General features: G+C 40.6%; 1 protein-coding gene and 1 long non-coding RNA gene across 2 annotated transcripts in view; both read left to right on the top strand.

The window, feature by feature from the left end:
* Nucleotides 1-3,071: 3,071 nt before the first annotated feature.
* The window catches only part of LOC309714697 (B-cell receptor CD22-like), a 118,145-nt gene continuing 98,782 nt past the window's right edge, over nucleotides 3,072-22,434 (top strand). The window contains exons 1-6 of the mRNA XM_082547328.1: nucleotides 3,072-3,173; nucleotides 3,320-3,388; nucleotides 3,672-3,739; nucleotides 4,180-4,563; nucleotides 4,889-5,194; nucleotides 5,623-5,883. Coding sequence (XP_082403454.1) covers nucleotides 3,697-3,739; nucleotides 4,180-4,563; nucleotides 4,889-5,194; nucleotides 5,623-5,883 — 994 coding nt within the window. The 5' untranslated portion in view covers nucleotides 3,072-3,173; nucleotides 3,320-3,388; nucleotides 3,672-3,696. The remainder of the gene's footprint in view (nucleotides 3,174-3,319; nucleotides 3,389-3,671; nucleotides 3,740-4,179; nucleotides 4,564-4,888; nucleotides 5,195-5,622; nucleotides 5,884-22,434) is intronic.
* Nucleotides 11,686-19,318, top strand: LOC309714730. Its single transcript, XR_014279002.1, has 2 exons — nucleotides 11,686-12,042; nucleotides 12,171-19,318. It is a non-coding gene; the product is annotated as an uncharacterized lncRNA (long non-coding RNA).

Raw genomic sequence — 22,434 nt, 5'->3', positions numbered from 1 at the left:
GAAAATTTAATTCAAAACCTTTACCAAGCTTCTACTAATAAATGAATCACTTTACCAAACAGCAGAATAAACAGGTCCCACAGCTTTGCCACTTCTATCTTCCAGTATCACCACTCCAGCAGCACACGCATGGCCTCTCAGGGCCCAGCAGTCAAAGGCAAGCAACACTTGATACTGGACGTCCAGATAACGTGTGTGTGTAGAGCGAGAGAGATACAGTCTTTTTTTTTCCCCACAACTTAGACATTCACATTACTCACACTCTCATTACACATACATATAGGATCTTGGGGGTGGGCACGATACACGGAGTCCAAAGTACCATCAGGGTGTACACCCCACCCCTGGCATCGTTGCCCACCTCTCAATTTTAAATACACGTAGACATTGAGGGCTAGCAGGAGGGACCATGCGCTTACCTGCTGCTCTCTGGCAGGTAGCTCCAAGCCCTCCTGGGTTTTAAATGCACCTTAGAACACACATGCATCAACATTACAATGAGCGGGTGGAGGGAGGTTTGGAGTCTTCTCTCACCCCCGTTCTCTGCGACCTGCTGGAGCAGGGGGGCTAGGACTAGGAGGAGGAGTTGGCCGTCCGACTGCGGTCTGGAGTGTGGAGCCTTCCTGCTGCTGCGGAGTCGGGGCGGTCTGCCTCCCCCCACCGCAGGGAAAAGGGAAACACCACCTGGGTCTGGGTGCAGTTCCCCCCTCCAGGGGCGGGGGCACCTAGACCCGGTTTGTAGAGTACGCTTGGGGAGTGTGATCGTGTGTACAACGTCTCTTTATGTCTATCTCCACGTTGGTTGAGTGTGGAGTAAGTGCATATGAGAGCATGAGGGTGGGAATGGATGTTTGTATCTGTGTGTGCCTGTATGTCTGTGTCTATATGTCAGGTTGGGTGTCAGGCGCCACCTCTCTGGGGACATCTCAGGCCCTCCAAGGTTTGGAGGCCTATCTCCCCCTACCACCACTTCCCCTGCCAGTGGCGGACCCCCTCAGACATCGGTGCGTTGGTGGTTCTTTGTGTCCGGGGATGGGCGTCCAGGTACACACCGGCTCACTCCTTGGCGGCCGCTTATCGGGGCCTGGAGCCTGGGGCTCGCTCGGGCCACTTCGGAGGTGGGGTGCCCCCGGCCTCTCGGCCTGGGGCTCGGTCACTCAGGCAGAGCTGGCTGCCGGCGGAGCTCACGGGCGCGTCACTGCAACTCCCCCTGGCTTCTGCTCCGCGGCTGCTGAGTGAGCCCTCATCTGGGACTCTCCTCAGCTCTTTCCGGGACAGTGGCGCAGCTGCCCCTCTGTTGGTCTTCCTTGGTCTCTTGTGTTCTGGGGGCCTCTGGATGTCTGGAGTTTTGATCTCCTCCACACCTGCTTCACGCCCTGGAGGACGGGGCTGTGGCCCCCCCACACCCTCTAGCAGATTATTACATGAAGGAACCTTTTAAAAAACAAAAAACAAGCGCGTCCATGCTCACAGGTGTACACACGGGTGATCACACCCACAAACTACACCTTTTTGGCTCCTACCTCAAAGCACACTGTGTTCTGTTGATCTTATGTGTTGCACAATAATGTTTAACATTTAGTATTTACTGTCATATTCCCATATATCATTGTGATGTTGTTTATTCTATTACTCTTGTTCTCTTCTGCTTGCTTTCTTTTTTCTTTCTCAGCAGGTGATCCAGGTGATTGATATATGCATTTTTTTTCTCTCTGCCCGTTCTGTTGGTTTTTGTCTTTTGCCCTTCTCCCCCGTCCCTCTTCTCAGCTGTTTCTCTTTCCCTCTTTCTTTCTCCCCTTCTTTCCCCCAGTCAAGTCTGTCCCGTATTCAGTAAGTGAAAATAAAATAAACAATAAAAGGTGAATCAAATGGACCATTACGGCAAGGCTGGGATGGTCAATTTGGTAAAGTAAATCCGTTGGGCATCTTTCTTTGCCTTTAGACAACAATTCTGATGGCAAAAGAGCCAAACGGGACAGGCCAAAAAGAAAAAAGAAAAAAAAAAAAAAAAAGAGAGAGAGAGATACAGTCTGTCATAGTCCATCATCATGATTTGTGTTAGCACAGGTTGTACATATATATCATACTAAGAATGATTCAATCACTTGTGTAAGGTTAAGGTCAGAGGCTTCGACAGACCAAAAGTTAAAAATGTCTTTAAGGGCAACATCTGACTTTTTTCACAGGAAATAAGCAGGCGGCACAAAACAGACTTCATTATGCAGCGCTACAGTCAGTGGGTGTCTCTACATGTACTTCCTCAGATGATCATTTGTATTTTACAGTTTATAGTAGTTCTGCTGAAGGCTGCTTTGTTTCACTCATAAGACAATCATCAGATGTAATGTGGGGTAAAGAAACATTTTACTGCTTTTATTTCTTAACTTTCTAAACTGAAAGACATTTATTATTTTGAACTTGTCTTTCTTAAAGAGCATGTCGTCTTTATAAACTTCCTTACAAACTGCCTAATGTTACAGTAAAACACATTTTACTCATTGTATTCATTAACTTTATAAATTAACCTTTTTCTTATTTTTCCTTCAGTCAACTGACTGACACATCATGTGATTTTACCTTGTTTTAATATTTCAGCTATTTTCAAAGCACACAGCACCACAGATATAAATAATAATAACTAAATCATTATCATTCACTTTTTTGTTGATTTTATTGTTTGTTTGTATTTTGTGAATCCAGATGAAGATGGTGACAGTCAGCATTTTACTGACTGTTCTCTTTGTTTCAGGTGAGCTGATTGTTCTGTTATTCAAAGACATTATTGGATTCATTTGTAATTTAACTTTCACCCACTTTAAAACAACCTGAAACACAGAGCCAGCGCTTTGTGTTGTGATTGAAAATGTAAACAGTTTACAGTTTACAGTTTACAAACAATGAACAGCAGCTTGTTAATAATGAAACTGTATTTACAGATGCTTTGGCTGATTGTCCTAATAAAACAGACTTCTCCATAAATGCATCAAAGAAACTGGAAGCACTGAGTGGATCTTGTTTGCAAATCCCATGTAGCTTCAAACCCAAAGATGAACAGAAATTTATCAGCACAAGAAAAACCTTTGGAGTGTGGATTAAAAATAAATCCCAATTTGGCAAATATCCAAACAATGTGATCTACAACAGTAGATACATGCTAAAAGATACATGTAAATGTAAGTAGCCTACTTGTAGAAAAGCAGAACTGAAGAGTTTTTGTCAGAGGCATCGAGTGACGCCTCCAGCAGCTTTGTGATAAACTGACTTTATTGCACTTTCTTAAACAAGTTCTCTTTCTGTACTTCCTTCTTTCCAACATCAGCTGGGCGACACGGTCCACTGTAATTCTTCTAAAACTGCAAAACAATAATTCTACACTTGGGATTGTTTGGTAAGGAAACATTTTATTGCTTTTATTCAATAACTTTTTACTTTTCTTTCATTGCACTGACAGGCACATGTAAAGTAATCTTACTTACTGATGTTCAAGTTTTATATGAACTGCTTTGTGTTACATTTTTTATATTTCACCATGTTTCAAAGCAAAATCCTACAAGAAAATAAAAACAAGATCTGTATAAATGAAGAAGGAACATTTTTATGATAAAACAGCTTTAAAAATATTAAGTACAGTGTTAGAGCTCCGTACATGAAATTGTCTTTTTTTAATCCAGGCAGTAGAGTAGTCTGTGTGTGAACATGGAGACAGTCAGCATGTTACTGATTGTCCTGTTTGTTTCAGGTGAGTATTTCAGTATTTCAAAGTCATTATTGGAGTTATTTTACAACGTAAACTTCATTTACTAACAGAGTGAACATAGACCTACTTTTTGTACTGACTTTAAATTAAAATGTTTTTGTACAAAATGTTAACACCTAAGGAACAAAAAACTTTGGTGGCACTTTCAAGCATTACACTAGACAGTTTTTGAAACTCTGATTATGAAGATTTCCATCTTACATCCAAACAGCAGATGGTGGTGGAAATGTTCCTACCATCTCTGGAATATCAGCTAAATGTTTAATTTAAAATGGAAATATGCAAAAAAATTTTTCACGCTAACTAAAGTGTAGCAAATAGTTTAATCAGAGATGAGAGTTTTGTTTGGGAGTAGAAAAACATGTAGTTATTTTGTTTAATACTGATATGTGAATGGATTAATCATTAAATTGTATTTACAGGTGCTTTGGCTGGTTATTCCTATAAAGCAGACCTTTTCATAACTGCACCAAAGCAGCTGGAAGCACTGAGTGGATCTTGTTTGCAAATCCCATGTAGGTTCAGACCCAAAGGAGAACAGAAATTTAACAGCAAAAGTGAAATTTTTGGAGTGTGGATTAAAAATAATCCCGAATTTGCCAACGAGGCAAACAATGTGCTCTTCAACAGTAGTGGAGCAGTTAGCATCTATCCAATAAGTATTACTGGAAACCTGAGTCAGGGAGACTGCACCACTCTGTTTACTAATTTAACCACCACATACACAAACAAATACTTCTTCAGAGTAGAGAGTGAAACATTCAAGGCAACAGCAGCTTGTGATCCTCTTCAAATAACAGTCACAGGTAATAGTATGTTTGTTTGTTTATTTTTTGTTTATGTATCACATTAACATTAAACTAACATTTAGTACTGACTATCTAGTCTTTGATCTATTTTTTGAATATAATCAATATCACTTGAGCAAATCTTGTATTAAAGTTGTAATGATTGTCCCAGCATGACACTCAGAAAATTGTTTCTTATTATAACGTCTGCTCCACTTTTATGTTCAAGACTTGATTACATTTATAAATCAAAGTATGAATTTACAACAGGTTTTGAAAGCATTAGGTTTGCAGATTTTAATCAGTGGTGCAAAGAGCAGTGTGATTTTATGTGAAACCACAGATTCTCCTTGGAGGCCCAGTATTACAATCTCAGGTGATCTGAAGGAGAAGGAGTCTGTCACTATAACCTGCTCAGCTCTCACTCCCTGTCCACACTCACCTCCTCAACTCACCTGGAATCTCACACAAGACTCTCACAACAAAATAGAGCAAAACACAGATGGAAGCTTTACAACTAAAATCCAGCAGAACATCACTCTGTCAGACACACATGATGGAAAGAAGATCAGCTGCTCTGCCAGATATCCTGTGAACCAAGGAAAAGACACCAAGACAGCAGAGACAGAAGAGACTCTCAGTGTTTCATGTAAGACAATCAGAGTTTGTTGTTGAAGACACACGTGTCAAACTGCAGTCCCGGAGGGCTGGTGTCCTGAAACCTTTCCACGTATCCCTGATGCAACACACCTGAATCAAATTAGTAGGTCATTTGCAAGACTATGTGGAACTTGACTGCATGCTGAGGTGGCGATTCAGCCATTTGTTTCATGTTACAGCAGCACATGAGTGAATGAACATGGTGCAATAAAATTACTTTTAGAAGTACATTTTTCCAAGCACTGACATTTACTTAAATTTACTTGAGTTGGGTTGGGATTGCCACCTCAGCATTCAGTCAAGTCTTGCTAATGACCTACTAATTTTATTCAGGTGTCTAGCAGCAGGGACACGTGTGAAAGTTTGAGGAGACCAACATGATTTATGGGATAATTCTTTCCATTTTTGTTTCTCCAGATGCTCCTCAAGACACCTCAGCATCCATCAGTCCATCAGGTTTGATGTCAGCAGGCAGCTGGGTGAACCTGACCTGCTCCAGCAGAGCCAAACCTCCAGTCAGCAACTTCACCTGGTTCAAGAAGAGCAGAGATGGAGCTGTGAAAGTATCTGAAGGAGAGATTTACAGCTTCAATGTAACAGATGGAGGAGTTTATTACTGTGTGGCCACTAATGATCTGGGTAATCAGACATCAGCAGAGATTAACATGACTGTTGGAGGTAAAATTACTCAGCACTAAGTTTCATAAGCTGTTTTTTTAATAATTTTTTGACGTATTCATTAAAATTGAGTTGAGAAGGAAGTACATTTAGCTTGATGAAGTTCAAATCTTGTACTTTATCCTATAATGTGTGGTTGTTCATGCGTTAGACTTGAAAATATTTATTCACCTTAAATAGTCTTACTTATTATTATTATTATTATTATTATTATTATTATTATTTCTTTAGGTAATGTTGTCTTCTCTTTGTTTATTTATTTTTGTTTTCCCTTATTTTGTTTTTGTTTTTCTTTCTTAACAGAGCTGTTAAGAACCGATGACTTGCTTTTCTCCTCTTTTGTCATGGCTCTGAGTCATTTTGATTTTATTGTGATTTGTGATTTCTTTGTGTTGTCATGTTTTAGTTTTCTATTTTTTAGCTTTGAGGTTATTGGGGTTTTGTGACTTTTGCATTTTTAAGACAGGTTACGATTTAGTGTTACAGTCATCCTAAAGTTTAGTTGACTCTGTGTCTGAAATTTTCGTGTTTGCCTGTGTTATGCTTTCTTGTGTTAGGCTCCTTTTGCGTTTCCATCATCCCTGCATCCTGTGAAAATTTGTCTTCCCGTTCATGTATGTTTCTCTCTCTTGTAGGTGTTCCCCTTTGGGTCTCTCTTTCCTGTTCCCACATACTCCTCATATTTCATGTCTCCCCTGTCTCCTGCATCATATTTCTTCTCCCCAGCCCATCTTGTCTCTCTCTCCCTCAGTGTCACTCACTCCCTTCCTCTCTCTCTCTCTGACACACACACTCCTTGTGTCTTGTCTTTCTTAATTGTTTCCATGTTTCCCTCTTTCCCCAGTCTGTCTCGTTCCCCTGTGTGTTCCTTCCTCCTGGCCCGGTGTCTGGCCACGTGTTTTAAGTCTGCACCTTAGTGTTTCCTGTTTTACTTTGACAGGGTCGTGTTCCCTGTTTGTTTCCTTTTCCCTCATCACCCTCTTTTGTTTTTATGTTGTAAGTTGTCACTCATTCTTGTCTTTCCTTGTCTCTCCAGGTTTCATAGTTTTCTAGGTTCCTTGTAGTTTTCCAGTTTAGGTTACTTTTGTGTTCTAGTTTTCTCTTTAGTTTGTGTTCTTGTGTTAAGCCTAAATAAACGTCTCACCCTTGGTTAAATTTAAGTTTGTTTCCACACCTCGTTTTGTCTATATTTGGGTTCCCATCAAGAGCAACACAGTCTATAGGCACAGACCTTGGCGCCCTTTTCTTCTTGACTGGATGCTTTTACTTATTTCTCAGTTACATTGCTACACTGAAATTTAAAGAGGATGTGAAAAAACTTTAGCAATGGCTGTCTTTCTGTGTCTAGATTATTATACAATGTTTGACTCACATGGTGTTTCATATTTATCTTGTACCAGGAGAGCAGAATGATCACTTCACACTGGGACTAGTTCTTGGAGGAATCACTGGGACCATCTTACTAATTTTCTTGACAATATTTCTTTGGCAAGTATCACACATGACAGTAGGAAACATGATATTTTGTCACTCATATTTTAGCTGCACAATAAAATGTGTTTTTTCTCCCACCAAGCTTAGATTTACTCATACATATATTTAGTATAAAAATATTTTATTTTATTGCCTCTTATGTCCAGGTGCTTAAAGTCAATGCGTCAAACTATACAACACACTCAGGTAAGAAGATACTAAATTTGTTCAATCACTTTACCTGCCTGTTTCCATGAATATTTACTTCTGTATTTCTATAACAGCCACAGTCACATGATTTCAAATTTCTAAAAACATGATTAAGAATGGACTCAACAGGTCTACATCACAGATTTTCTTATTTGTTTTTTTTAATAGATTCAACCTCATGAAGAGCAGGTTGTTGAAGGGCCAGCAAATAACACAGAAAAAGAGGAAGAAAACATCCATTATGGAGAGGTCAGCTTCTCTAAGCTGGGATATGAAGCATCCTCTGACTCAATGCAGGACAGAGGGCAGCAGCAGGGTACGGTGTACGCACAGGTGAAAGTCAACAAGCCAGAAAACAGCTTAACACAGAGAGTTAATGGCCAAGAGGAACTCTACGCTGAGGTGAAGAAAAAATGAGAAGTATCTGTTTACAGTCTATGAAGAATAAAATATAAATGTGGAGCATTTACATGAAAATATGTCGTTGTGACTGCCAACAGTTCCTTTTCCAACTTACCAAGAATTTCTTTAATAGGTCATCTGGCTTTTCCTTTAAGTAGACACAGACAGCTTTTAGAATGCAAACATCAATGCTAGTATTCTGGTGGAGAAAAGAACTCAATGTGATTTTTAACTCTCTCCTTCACTTGCTCCAACTTTCTGAATGAAGTGGGATGTCAGCTCCATGAGCATGTTGAATATCTGTCTTTAGTTTTGATGTCACTATCTTGTGGCAGCAAGTTGCATTTAAAAAAAAACCAAAACGTAATATAATTAGTAAGTTGTAATTATTCTGCAGAAACATGCTGTCGATGAGTGTTAAACAGACTATGCAACTATTGAAGGTGAACAGATTTTAAACACTGTATAATCTCTTAAATGTCCACCATCATATTCTACAAATCCTATTTGTGTGGTGGCTTTTTTGTAAGTAATACATATCTCTTAATAAATACAACAATAAAAAGGTGACTTCTATGGGTTTTTTAAACAATCTTTTGAATGAATAAAACAAATTAAAGTGTTCTGTCCTGAAGTTTTGAATTGTCCAGCCTGAATTCTCCTTCAAAGTTTGTCATAACCCAAACAGGTGTACTGTAGGGTAATTGTCAGTGTGCAGACCCTTTTACCTACCTACTATCCAGGTAGAGCTCTCCACTGTAGTATGGTGGAGATTTGCGTCTGGTAATCTGGTGAGTAGTCATGAAAGAGCGATAAAAGGTGAGACAAGGTAGTTTGCTATTAAAGTGTACAAAACACAGTGGTGGCCTGCACTAACTGTAGTTAGCTGAGAATCTGGCAAAGAGTGGTTGAGTGTGGTGGCCTTTAAAGTCCACAGCTTAATTACCCACAGGTGAGAGCAATGAGCAGGAACACAGTGGCTCCTCCGAGAGGTTGAACTGCCGGCTCAAGAGATACACACTGGCACTCACCCAGACCATGACAGAAAGAATATCAGCTGCTCTATCAGATATTCTGTGAACCAAGGAAAAGTCAGCAAGACAGCAGAAACAGAAGAGACTCTCAGTCTTTAAAGCAGTTGTTTTTTGATGTGAGGCACAGAGCGACGTCGTAAGCCCTACAATAAATTGGGGTTTTCACCCTCAGGATGCCAACATCCTGGCACCTCCAGCAATATCTCCTCAGATCTGTTGCATTGCTGCCAAAATAACATGGCATGCAGGTGAGGTTAGACAATGGTGTTGGTGGTGGTAATGCTGAGGCAGGAGCAAAGTCCAGCATCTCCTTGGCAAGCTGCTCCCGAAACATTTTTTGTGTCATTGGCTCCTTACCTTGCCTCTTGCATAACTCCATATGAAAAAGAAAACTATTAACAACAGCAATGTCTAAGAAATGATAAAACAAAGTTTTATACCATTTCATAGTTATATGAAGGACAGTGTAATAACCAATCAGAGCATCGGACAAATCAACACCACCCATGTTCTTGTTGTAGTCTACAACACAATCTGGAACAGGTACAGCCTTTGTTGTCCAACCTGCAGCCTCCTTCACTTTTTGCTTCACAGTCTTCCCGCTGAAGGCCTTGTGCACTGTGGAGCACATTGTGACCTCTCGAGTGTCAGTCCACTTCACAAACACCAGTTCGCCTTTCCTTATCCAGCGCACATCTCCCCTCTCAGCCTTCTTAGGAAAGTAATTTTTGCGCGTGCGCGGAAAGCCTGTCTGTTTTTTTCTAATAGTGCCAAAACAGCCATTTTTTTCTTTATATAGGTCACTGAAGAGTGTAGGGCTTGTGTAAAAATTGTCCACATACAAAATGTAGCCCTGCCCAAGCAATGACAGATGTAAAAGATCCATAACAGCTGAGTAGCTAAGCCCATATGTTGTGCTGACCTCACTCTTACTGGTGTAGCCAGTGTCTGAATCAGCCAAGACAAACAGTTTATATCCCCACTTTGTGGGTTTGTCCTTCATAAACTGTTTCATTGATATCCTACCCTTATATGCCACCATTCTCTCATCGATGCAAATGTTTTTATATGGCTGGAAAAGGGCTTTGCAGGCAGTCACAATCTGGTTGTAGAGTGGCTTTATTTTGGAAAGCCGGTCGTACTCTGGGGTGTTTCTTTTATTTTAATTGTCCTCGTCATCTTTTGGGCTGCTAAGGTGCAATGACCACAAGATGGCTTCAAAATGGTTTCTTGACATAGTGTCACGAGGGAAGTGAAAGTTATAAGGCCAAGTTATAAGGCCATTTTTTTCTCCAATAGTCAGCTCTGTGGTGTACACTTACAAGGCCTGTGTAAAGAAGAATTGCCAAGAAGATGTAAACTTGCTTCACCGTGAGAGCAGTCCATGGAAACTTGCTGCCAGCCCTCCTTTTCTTTGCAGCATTGGCATTTGTGTTCTCAATAATTGTTCTGACAACGTTCTCACAAAAGAATAGCTGGAACAGCGACAGAGGAGACCATGCTGTTGTGGTGTTAAATGTAGGGCCTGGGTCCCTTGCTGGCTTAAACCTGAAGGGGTTAGGATTTCTGTCCTCCTCATTCCTGTCTTTCCACAGTTCTTCCACCCCAGGAGACCCATTTTCCTTGAACTTTGGTTTAGCCTTTCCAGTTTTCACCTTTTTGGCCTGCTTGGGTGTGAGAGCTGCTGCATGTCGCCATGTAGAGGATGAGGGCCGTCGGGGCTCATAGTCTTCATCCTCAATAAAAAAATAAAATAAAATAAAATCAATGAGAAGAAGGTTTTAAAAAATGTGTGTGCATATAATAAATACAATTATAACATATAATAACTCAAAGCATGCTTAGTCATCCAGGTATGGTTGTGTTTTCAATGGGAGAAAGTTTCATCATTTATCCAAGTGACTTTGTCAGTCTCAGATCACAAACAGCACCACCAACAGTGGGATGTGGTCAGTTTCATTGGCATTGTTGACTCCATACCGTCAATATGCAAAGCTGAGACTGAGGAAGTCATCTAGATGAGTGCTGAAATTTTATAACAAAAAGAACGCAACGACGAGCAGAGAAAGAAACAGACACTAAATATGAGAAGGGAACAGGGCAAAGAGGAAACCCCGGGAAACACAGCGGATGCTAATCACACAGGCGAGACGGTAGTGATGGGATTTCCGGCTCTTTTTAGAGAACCGGCTCTTTCGGCTTGGCTCACTAAAAAGAGCCGGCTCTTTCGGCTCCGAACCGGCTCTTCATGTTGTTTTGTTGCTTTAATTAATTTATTATTAACAATAATATAAAATTATGCACAAAAGGAATTACTAATGTAAAAAAAAGTGGTTTTATTTATATATGTTTATATATAAATATATGCGGTGGCCCCTAGAGACAAAACACGTAAAAACTCCAAAGCACATTCCCAGAGTTAACTGAACTTCCAAAACAGAGCTACCTAGATCACTTAAATTACACAATTGAAAGCATATGTGTATTTATACACAAGCACTCGTATATATTCAAATAATAATAAAAAAATGTTCATTTGTCGTTGGTACTTGCAGGCTTGTGTAGCCACTAGGTAACAAAAGCTCAACACTGCGCCTAGCATTCTGGAGCACTTCTGTTGTGTTTCGTACGTGCTTCAGAGTTTGTACGTGTTTTGGAGTTTTTACGTGCTTTGTCTTTTGAAGAAAATATAATCTGAATCAAACATTATTCAGCTTTAAATATTGTTCAGCTTTAAAGTTACTGTGCAACTGTGTAATAAAAATGTGTGCTCACGACTTTGGCCTTGAGAGCGATAAGAAGCGAAGAGACTAGAACACCCAAGGCCGCTTTCCTTTTATGGAGTTGTTTTTCTGCTAATGCAGCACTTTCCTCACAACCCCCTCCTGTAAGTTTTAGAGAATATATACCCATCCTCACAGCAAATATTTGGAATCTCTTGATGTGAGCTGTTTTTGAGAGGTTGTCTCTGTCTCAATAAAAGTTCACTGATTCCCCATCTGCAGCAGGTGTCCGGTTGTCTTCATTCTCCGCCAGCCTGGTTAAGTCAATTCCTCCTTAACATCTAAAAGAACCTATTTAATGAAGGAAGACGGGTTCACTTTGTGTTTAATATTATTCTATTGCTGTTGTTGTTTTTTTATATCCTTCAATTGGCGTCACGAACAGGATCCGCTCCAGGTCAAACTGGAACGGGAGGGAGGACATCGGCCGTGGTCTGAGTGAACGGAGTTTGGACAAAAGCTGTGTACACACAAAAAACAAGGTAAGCAGACCTTTTATTTCTGCTATATTGAACATTATAAAAATACTTAGTGTCCAAACTCCTAGTAATTCATAACCAAAATTGTCTGGCTTACTTAAGGCTTGTTGAGAATCAGACAAGTGAATAAGAGATAAGTGAATAAGAAATAAGTGAATAAGTGAATAAAGATAAGAGTGAACTGAGGCCTGACCACGGTTGCAGCCGACGGGTTTGCTCTCCGGTGTCGGATACATACCTCAGCAGGTCTGGGACCTTGAAAGGGTTTATTAGTAACGCCTTTCTAAACAAATTAAAAGGTTAAAGGCCTTGAGAATATTTTTTAGTAATATTCTCTAAACTACAGAAGGGTTAGGAAGGCCCAGAGGACTTTATTAGAAAAGATCCTCTAAAACTTAAAAAAGAGAAGTACTGGTTGGAGTCCATAGGAGGGGTCCCTTTGATCAATAGGAGAAAACGGATCTCTTCTTAAAACCCCGATGATTTTAGTGTTTTAAATGTTTTGATGTTCTGTTTGATATTGGACACACATAAATACACGCTGAATGCTTGCTGTGGAACACTGGGCAGGACATTTTGGTTCTCCGTTGTTCACAGATTACACAATTAAAGGAACTAGGTTCCTCTTTTGGTTAAAATAATACACCACACATAGAATTTTTTTTTTTACACATTTATTACATACATAAGGAGGGTAATGAGTGACTGCAGGTAATGTATGAAGTGTGAATGAGACGTGTGAACAAGGTGACAACCAACTAGCACCCCTATCAGGAAGCTCTAGGCAAGGTTACCCGCCAGACTCCGGTTTGGTAGAAGCTTGGTAACACCTGAAGGGATATTTCAGTGCTGACTCACCTTTAAAGCAGCGCCCCAGCTGATTAGTGCCTAACAGAGGCAGAAACCCAGCTGGCCCAAATTCTCCTTTAAAATCAATAAAAGAACACTCCTCCATTGACAGTAAAATGGATGGAGAATTAGATCGAGAAACTAATGATGATGGTTGGGGTCCCGGTGTTATTCTTAGCACATTGGGAGAACAATTAACATGTGTTGAGACAGTCATCAACTCCACACACCAGCCTAAAGAAGCAAAAAAGCAGAAAGAGTCATTGAGGAAAACAGCTGAAAGATGCTTTTAAATTAGTCAAAAAGTTAGGGGTAACCTCTTCTGGCATATGTCTATGCGGGCCCGTGTGTAAATAGAACATAAATTACCGGTGTGTAAATAAAGTGTAAAATAGTGGTATAAACTGTCTGTTGAATTTCTCCTGAGTGTTGAAAAAAGGAAAAACTCTTTTCTGCTCTCTCTGAGAGAGGGGCTGTGTGTGTGAGACAGGAAGTGTGCATGCCCATAGAAGGAAAGAGATGAGGTAAACTCTGTGCAGATAGACCGAAGTAAAAAAAAAAAAAAAAAAAAAAAAAAAAAGGAAAAGGGTCTCTCTCTGTCTCTGTGAGAGAAAAAAGGTGGGGGCCGAGTGAGCCCGCGGGGCCGAGCGGGTCCGCGGGAGCGAGCGTGTATGCTGTATGAGGAAGAAGGGAGTGAGGGGGAGCGAGTGAAAAGAGTAATCGAGTATTTGGTGATTTTTTTATTATTTCAGAGGCACTGGGTAAGAGTTTTGACTTTAGCTGTGAGAGTTGTGAAAAGAGCAGGTTTTTCTTTTGTTGTAGACTGTGAGTAATCGGTGTTTTTCTGCCTATTGTGCTGCGTGGAAGACACAGAAGTGTAGAAATGTTTGTGGTTTATCTTTGTTTGACGTTTTATATAGAGTTGGTTGATTCAGGGTGATTTCTCCCGTTTAAGGGAGGAGTTGCATTGTGGTTATGTTAAAGCTTTGCTGTAGGGGTATGTGTGTGATTTTGTGCTGGCTTCGCATGTTTAAATGGATGCATAGAAGTTTGTCAGTGAGAAATTGTTATGGTGGGGTTTTAAAGTTAGTAAAGAGTCAAACAACGCCCGCTGTTTTAAAAAGGCCCAAAACATCATAAAAGACACCTCACATCCTGGCCACTCCCTGTTCGAACTGTTGCCCTAAGGCAGACGGTACAGGGCAATCAGAGCAAGGACTAATAGACTCAAACACAGCTGTTATCCAACTACAATAACACATCTGAATACTACAAAAATGTCCACCATGCCACTCTTGTGTTAATCTATGCACGGTCTGAAGCATGACGGTGGGAATACTTAGTATTTTAAGTATTCTATCTATTTTATTGATTGAATTTTATTGTTTTTTTTTATATTTGATATTACTAGGGATGATGCAATGATCGGGGACCATTCTTAATGTCGTCGGTCTCATGACAATGACAATAAAGTTTTTGATTTTGATTCTGATTCTGAAATACACCCTCCTCAAGAGTTCAATGACTTAGGCAGTTATGTTTATACAAATACTAAATGTATGTTTAGTGTCTTCATACAGGTGTTTTTTCTTAACCTGGAAGCCTGAGTACGGCAGCAGAAGACAGGCCAAGCTTTGGCTAAAATTCACGGCTGGACACCAGAGTTGTCCTCACCCCTCCCGGTAAAACAAAAAGAGAGAATGTAGTTTGAGGCGGGTTTTTCTCGCTGAACTGCTCTGGGTGCTGTGTCCCTGAATGTCACAAGTGTTAACCTCTGGCGGAAGACATGGAGAAAAGGAAAAGATGTTCCTGGTAAATCACTGAAACAAATAAAACCACACACAACCAGAGAAAGATATGAGAAGGGTGAGGAACAGACACATGTGCGTGTTAGAGAAATGCCTCGTTTGAGAAAAAGTTAAAGTAACCCATATACAGACGCACCCATACATGCAATGAAGAAACAGCTTACATACATGTGCACGTACATGCAAGGTTAAAGTAGCGACACTTAACATACACCTGTTTTTAAATGATATAGTTTATACATTACTGACAATTAAACGCTTTGGGTTGCAGGACAACAACGTAACGTCAAAAGACAAAGACACTGGTCTGAGGATTAAGTGAGGACACGACAAATTTAGTGGTTAAAAGGGTCGACTTGGGACATGTTTTTGTTGATTGTTTAAGACAAATGACTACTGAATGATAGGAAATTCCTTTTTAGGTTTCTAAACAGGATCTTAAGAATTTTAACACGTACCTGTGTTGTCCTGTCAACTTGAGGGGTTATGAGTTGATTATATGGTGAAAAAAAAAAAAAAAAAAACAAAAACAAAAAGGGGGGAGACGAGATCTCGTTGTTTCTCCCCTCTCGGGATAACACAGCCAACACAGCACAGCCAACACAACATCATTTTCCTGTTCGCCTGTTTTGTTTTGTTTTTGTTTTTTCTGAGAGCCGAAGCTGACCTGGACTCCTACCCTCCCCTCTACCATCGTTGCCCTCTCCGCGACCATCTTTGACCCTTTGACCCCTGAAGGCCACAGCAGCTGGACTCACAACAACAACTTGAGGATGTCAACAGTGCTGCAAAAGAGTGATCTCATGCAGCAGAGACGGAGAGCACTAAACCTAAAGCCCGTTTCACTACACGGGGGAAATTCCCAGGCTGCGTCAGCTGACAGAGCTGTGACGAGACGCGCATTAAGCCCGGAGGAAAAGGGACGGTGAGCAGAAGGATGCTGACCTCTGAGAAGAGCCGAACAGCAGAGCTGCAGAAGGCCGTGGACCATACAGAAGCAAAAGGGTCAAGGTACAAGGAGAAGATGCGGGCAGCTGCAACGGATGAAAACAGACCCAAAGAGGAGGGGAGGACCCTAGGCCATGCGTCAGGCCGCTGGTTTACCTAAACTACAGAACAGGAAGGTGATGAACACAAACATATACCAACACACGAACACACACTTCTGCATGCGCCTACTTAGAATGAAGGGAAACACACACATGAACACTTATGCACTTGTTGAGGGAGTAAAAACGGATACATACCCATGCACTAAAATCAAAATGTTGATTTAATTTACTAAGAAGTGACACACAATGCTCCAGCTGCTGCAATGAAGAATGCTTTACTGACAAAGGCTCAATGCTGCACACAACAAAGTCAAATACAGAATTTGCTATAATAATAAGCCCAGAGGGCATTTGTGTGGTCTGGGGAGCAGAGTCCGGAGCGGTTTGGTTATGAAAATGATGCCCGTGCGAGATATCTGGGGCTTAAGGCCTCGACTTAATTGTTTACTCTACACTAAAAAGAAAAGAAAACACTCTGAGCAGTGGTGCAGAGTGAAAACGAGGAATTAACAGTGTGAGTTTTATTTCAGAGCGCCACGTCATTGTGATGGAGATTTAATAAAGGAGGAACACACGGACAAAGAAGAAGAGAAGGGGGGGCAGCCCTTGAACGCGATTGCCTGAGGCATTAAAGTTCGGTACTAAATTCTGGTTTCCAGTGTGAGAAAAGTCACGCAGTGCCAGTAGTAGAGCTAGGTTGAGTGATGATTCTAAATTACTGTAAGTAAATCATCGTACACCGTTCAAGTTTCATGAAAACGGGGATCTAGACTTTGTTGAACCCTAGGCAATTTGAACAGGTAAAAGTCGAGTGACCAAGTAGTAGTTGAATAAAAGTCATTGAATAAGTGTTGAAATAAACTGGCAGAATTAAGAGAATTAAAACATTTCAGGAGCTCAACTTACTTAATGGTTCAATTTTGTTTCACGAACGCAAAACATATAGGTTTATGAATATGAAAAGGTTGAGGTGGTGTTGATTTGACTCTGTGTAGGTTTAGGTTGGTATTTTTATTGATGGGAAGAATATTCAGTGACAAGTCCTAAGACCCGGGCGTCTGCATTTTGTTTTTGTTATTTTTCATTTTATTTTGTTTTATATTTTGAACAGTGCACTGATTTTTGTTTGTGAATCTTTTCTTTAAGCAGATCTGCACATCGGAAATTACAAGCATTACACGTCGGCGAGAAAATTGTTGTAAGTGAGTTTCTCCGCATTGAAATGGGTTCTGGAGGAAACACTTGTGGGGACAATTAGAAACGAGAGTCCCTGTTTAAAAAAGGATTCAGCGAGGTAATCCAAACTCAAGTTCTTGTTTCTTTTTGAGATGACGTCATTTTGCTGAGTGTGGAAACTAGATGCGACGACAGGTTTCACTATCAGCAAAGAACGGATGAATGGATGAAAGACTGGGAATAAAAACAAACGGACTGACTGGTAAAAGATGACAAGACTTGACCATGACTCAAGGTTAACCACCTCCACCTAGATAGGATAAAAGGGGGGATGAATTTATGTGGGTTTCTTTTACAGGAGTAGAAGGATGACAAAATATTCGAGGATGAGTGAACCTGTAAATGCCATTTTTGTGTCTTGTGTTGCTTACAGAGGTAACTGCGCAGCGTTACCATTTACATTTTCTTCCCTACAGGGTTACAGTTTTAATGTTTTTCTATTACAGGATTTCTGGGCGAATGTGTGAAGAAACGGTGTTTATGGGTTAGGAGTTGGGGATGCTATTACACTGTATTCTGGTGAGAGTGTTGGGGGAGACACACCCTGTCTTGAAAACTGTGATTCTTTTACAGGAAATGTTTTATAGCACCTATGGAATGAGGATGCCTGACTACGGTCAATGTGCTGCTAATGTTTGCTTTGCTTTGGTGAGAGGGGTGCAGTAGAAAACAGACAAGTGACATGAAAACAAGTAATAATAACAAAGAACAAATTTGGGGACAGTTTGACCTAGAGCCCACTAACTGGCCATTAGGGGCTCTCGCTCTCGCTCCCTCTCTCCCTCTCTCTCTCTCTCTCTCTCTCTCTCTCTCTCTCTCTCTCTCTCTCTCTCTCTCTCTCTCTCTCTCTTGGAATAACATTGCCCAAAGGGTGAATAAAGCAAATTGTGGCAATAATAGTGATTTAATGATTGGAGAAACCTGAACATGATACTTGTCTGTTGAGCTGAATCGTTTATTACTCTTATGATTTTCCGGTGGGACTATGAAGATTTTTTGGTACAGATTGCAGGTTGTTGCTCTTTAACTCCTAGAACACGCCCTTGGCGAGGTGGGGGGAACTGGACCACCTTTCTCTGCCCCATCATCCTCTATTAGACGACATCCAAGCTAAGTAAACATGTCTTGGCCCTTTCCCCCTGAAATGACAGGCAGGCAAAGATGTTGCGTCTTTGTTTGCTTCCTGGCCCTGGGTCTCATTCCCATTGGCATAATCCTGATCTGTGAAGGGCCCCCGACACTTCTGACACCTTCAAGTTCAAAAGCTTCGCCCCCTTCTGACAGTCCCAATATGACAAATGTAGCCCCTAGGGTCTTGCCCACCACTTCCTCTCCAGTTTTACCATATTCACTTTTGAATGTCCTTAGCAGTTACCGTTCTGAGTTTATTTTACGGTTGATTTATTCTTTCACATTTTCACGTTTATATCTCTCGTTATTATAGTATACTCTGTACTCTCCACATTTTTATCATTACTTATGCTTTTTGGTTGCTGAGTTACAGGAACTGTTAATTTTGTGTCACTACCCTGGTTGCACTAACTCGTTGTACCCTTGTGTGCAGGACAGCTGTTACTGCTTTCATCGGGAACCGAGACTGCTTGCAGCCGACCCCTGGGCAGGGTGGTGCCTGGACTCTTTTCTCCTCATCTACAATGACAGATAAAGACAAATGAAAAGACCCGAGGAGTTTTTCGAGCCAGGCTTCGACACGTCTCTGTGTTCCTTTGAATGTTACTTATTTTTGTGTGTTGACCCATTTAAGATGGGTCAAAAGGGGGATTTGAAGAAAATATAATCTGAATCAAACATTATTCAGCTTTAAATATTGTTCAGCTTTAAAGTTACTGTGCAACTGTGTAATAAAAATGTGTGCTCACGACTTTGGCCTTGAGAGCGATAAGAAGCGAAGAGACTAGAACACCCAAGGCCGCTTTCCTTTTATGGAGTTGTTTTTCTGCTAATGCAGCACTTTCCTCACAACCCCCTCCTGTAAGTTTTAGAGAATATATACCCATCCTCACAGCAAATATTTGGAATCTCTTGATGTGAGCTGTTTTTGAGAGGTTGTCTCTGTCTCAATAAAAGTTCACTGATTCCCCATCTGCAGCAGGTGTCCGGTTGTCTTCATTCTCCGCCAGCCTGGTTAAGTCAATTCCTCCTTAACATCTAAAAGAACCTATTTAATGAAGGAAGACGGGTTCACTTTGTGTTTAATATTATTCTATTGCTGTTGTTGTTTTTTTATATCCTTCACTTTAGGGGCCACTGTAAATATACTTTTATTTATTCACTCCACATAAAATGTAATAAATATTCATATAATACAAAAACCAACTAGTCACAGTTCAACTTTTAACTATTTAAATGTTCAGCATTTTCCTTTTAAACCAATTTAAAGTGAAACAACTCAAAACACTGCAAACCGCAGCACAATTAAATATAAATTAGACGTTGTTGTCCCTGGCTCTCTCTCTCCCGCTCTGTTCCTGTGCTACTGCCAGTGTGACTACCGCCCCTCCCCCCTCTGCCCAGCGCAAAGCACAAAGCTCACATGCGGAGTGAAGCGGAAAAAAGTGTGAGAGAGGGTGAGATAAAGGGAAGAAAAAAAACCAAAAACCCACGGCTTGCGATAAGGAGCCGGCTCTAAGAGCCATTTTGTTCGTGACTGACACATCACTACTGTGCAGTATGTGGCGAAGGCATGCGACAGCCAGCGAGCGAAAGGCAGAGGGAGCTGTGCTGCTGCTGGAATAGGGCTTTGGAGTTGACGTCACGCCGCAATGCATTATGGGAGCGCAGCGCCATTTTCGGGGTCTACGAATCAAACCAAACACACTGTGTTGGAACGACGACTACAAGAAAGATGCTTAAAAGCAGCTCAAAAGAGAATGAACTGTATAGAGACCGATTTCATTCAGAGGCGAAGCAGCGGTACTTGCAGAAAATAGCGTGCATTGGAAATGTGGACCCGTATGAAATACGGCCGTGGAGTAGAAACCCTGAAGACCAACCGCTATTGACGTAGCCTGACATATTTTCGTACCTTATCTGTGGAATCAGCGCGTACAAGTCGTCATTCAAGCAAAGGTAAGTCAGCTCGAGTACTGCGAGTGAAATGCGTTTGATTTCCCTGCAAACATTCAAATTAGTGCAGCATAAATTCATTCATGAGGGGAAATTACAGTGACAACATGTGGAGGCTGTTAGGTGGATAACATAGCGAGTTCAGTGCATTGATGTGACATTCTCCTGAAGGATTGTTATTCTTTATGGTTAAAGAAATTGCACTAATTTATTCATATTTATTATAAATAATCCTAATTAAACATCTTGCTTCCATGTTTTGTATCTTGTGTCACTAAAAATACATTTTATTTTAATTTTATATATTGATCAATGACCTGCAGAATCTCCTTATCATATTAAGGGATTCATAATTGTCACTTTATGCTTTCTCCATCTCTAAAGTGATGACATCCTTGCATTACCGGTACATACTTTAGGTTCATTTTCTGCAGGCAGATTTACACTATAACATGCAGCGTTCTATAGATGGACACATAAAGAAATGAAAAATTACATGTATGTGCTAACTTTCTAAACACTTTGTTACATTTATGATAAAGTAGATAAAACACATTTACGTCGGCCTTGGCTCATAGTTCTTGTCTTTAAATGAACTTTGTCTGTGTGTGTTTCAGGTCCTGCACTCTCAAAGACTGAATGAACCAGCATTGCAGCCATGGGTCACTGTGAGCATCACAGGGAAGGTTGAAGCCGCCCACTGCAGCTGTAAGGCCGGAGTCGCAGAGACCTGCAGCCATGTCGCTGCTCTTCTGTTTAATGTAGAAGCAGCAGTGTTGATCTGTGGCATAAGGACTGTTACAGATGAACCTGCATACTGGGTTTTGCTGGGTAATATGACCAAGATACAGCCAGAGGTTGGCCATAAGATAGACTTCTCCTCTTCAGCTGCCCAAAAAAAGGCTCTTGATCAAAACATAAACAGACCATCTGTAGTGACAGGTAAAAGGAGCCGTCCTCAAAACAGAAAAATCCCACTTGCTACTTTGGAGGAGTTGTCACTGCTATTGGATACTTTGCTGGAACACAGTAAAGCTGTGGGTTGTGGGAATGACCCATAATGTTTTATCTAGGGGTCTACATTTATGCCTGTAGTGCACTGCCGTGTAAATAATTTGCATTTACTGAATATATACTGACTGAGTACCACTGTTCAAAAGTTGAATAAAGAAACAAACTAATTTTTGCCTCTTTTTTTTTTTAACCCTTGTGTGATGTTCGTATTTTTGTTACTCAGCCAGTGTTCATGGGTCTGGTGGACCCGCTAGAGTTTTGGCTTTCCAAATTAACACTATCAAACAATTTTATGTTAAATTACTCAACAGATGTTTACTTCATCCCAATTACAAGACATATGAACAGCAAACATGGTTAATTTTTTCCCTTTACCTTTGTTAGATCACATTTATGAATTAATGTGCTTCTCGTTTTTCTTTTATATAAAATGTTATAAATAAATCAGTTATAATCAAGTGGAGTGAGTGGAAAGACAACACATTTACACGTGAAAAAATAATTAATTGTTTAATTTTTCTTTTGAAAAAAACTGAACACGGGTCTCACAGACCCGAACACCATACAAGGGTTAATTGAAACCACCTTATAGAACATCACATCAGTTACAATGTAGAATCCATGTCATTTATAGTTTACAAATGACAAAATGTTTACACAAAATCATGAGTGTTTACATGACATCACCCACTACTAACATTACTTTATTTACTGTATCTTTTGAAAAAATACAGCAATTTTAACAGCACAAGACTTAAGAATATTTAACAGGAGCAGGTTTCATTCTTCCCTGGTTTTATTATCACACTGTTCACCAAAACGCAGCAAACCTTCACCATCTTATCCAGAAGGGTCAACTCTTCACCCTCACATGGAAGAAGTAATCTGATTGGCATGGTGGTATGTTTGCAGCAGGTCCCTTGTGTAGCGCTGGAACCCAGTCATGATGTGTTTCATCCATTTCATTGGCTGGTTTGCTGCAATAATGCCAAATAATTAGCATCTCTATAGATAGAAGGTAGTTCTGCAAAATCACTCAGTAGGATATTTGTTCTAATTTGCTATGAGCTCAGAGCGCATAGAAAATAAAACTAATAGGCTATAAAGAGTGATATGAACATATT

This window comes from Aulonocara stuartgranti, assembly GCF_965226115.1.
Source record: "Aulonocara stuartgranti genome assembly, chromosome: 9".
Taxonomy (NCBI): Eukaryota; Metazoa; Chordata; class Actinopteri; order Cichliformes; family Cichlidae; genus Aulonocara; species Aulonocara stuartgranti.
Note: the sequence above shows the minus strand (reverse complement) of the source record. Positions and strands in the feature narration are given on the sequence as shown.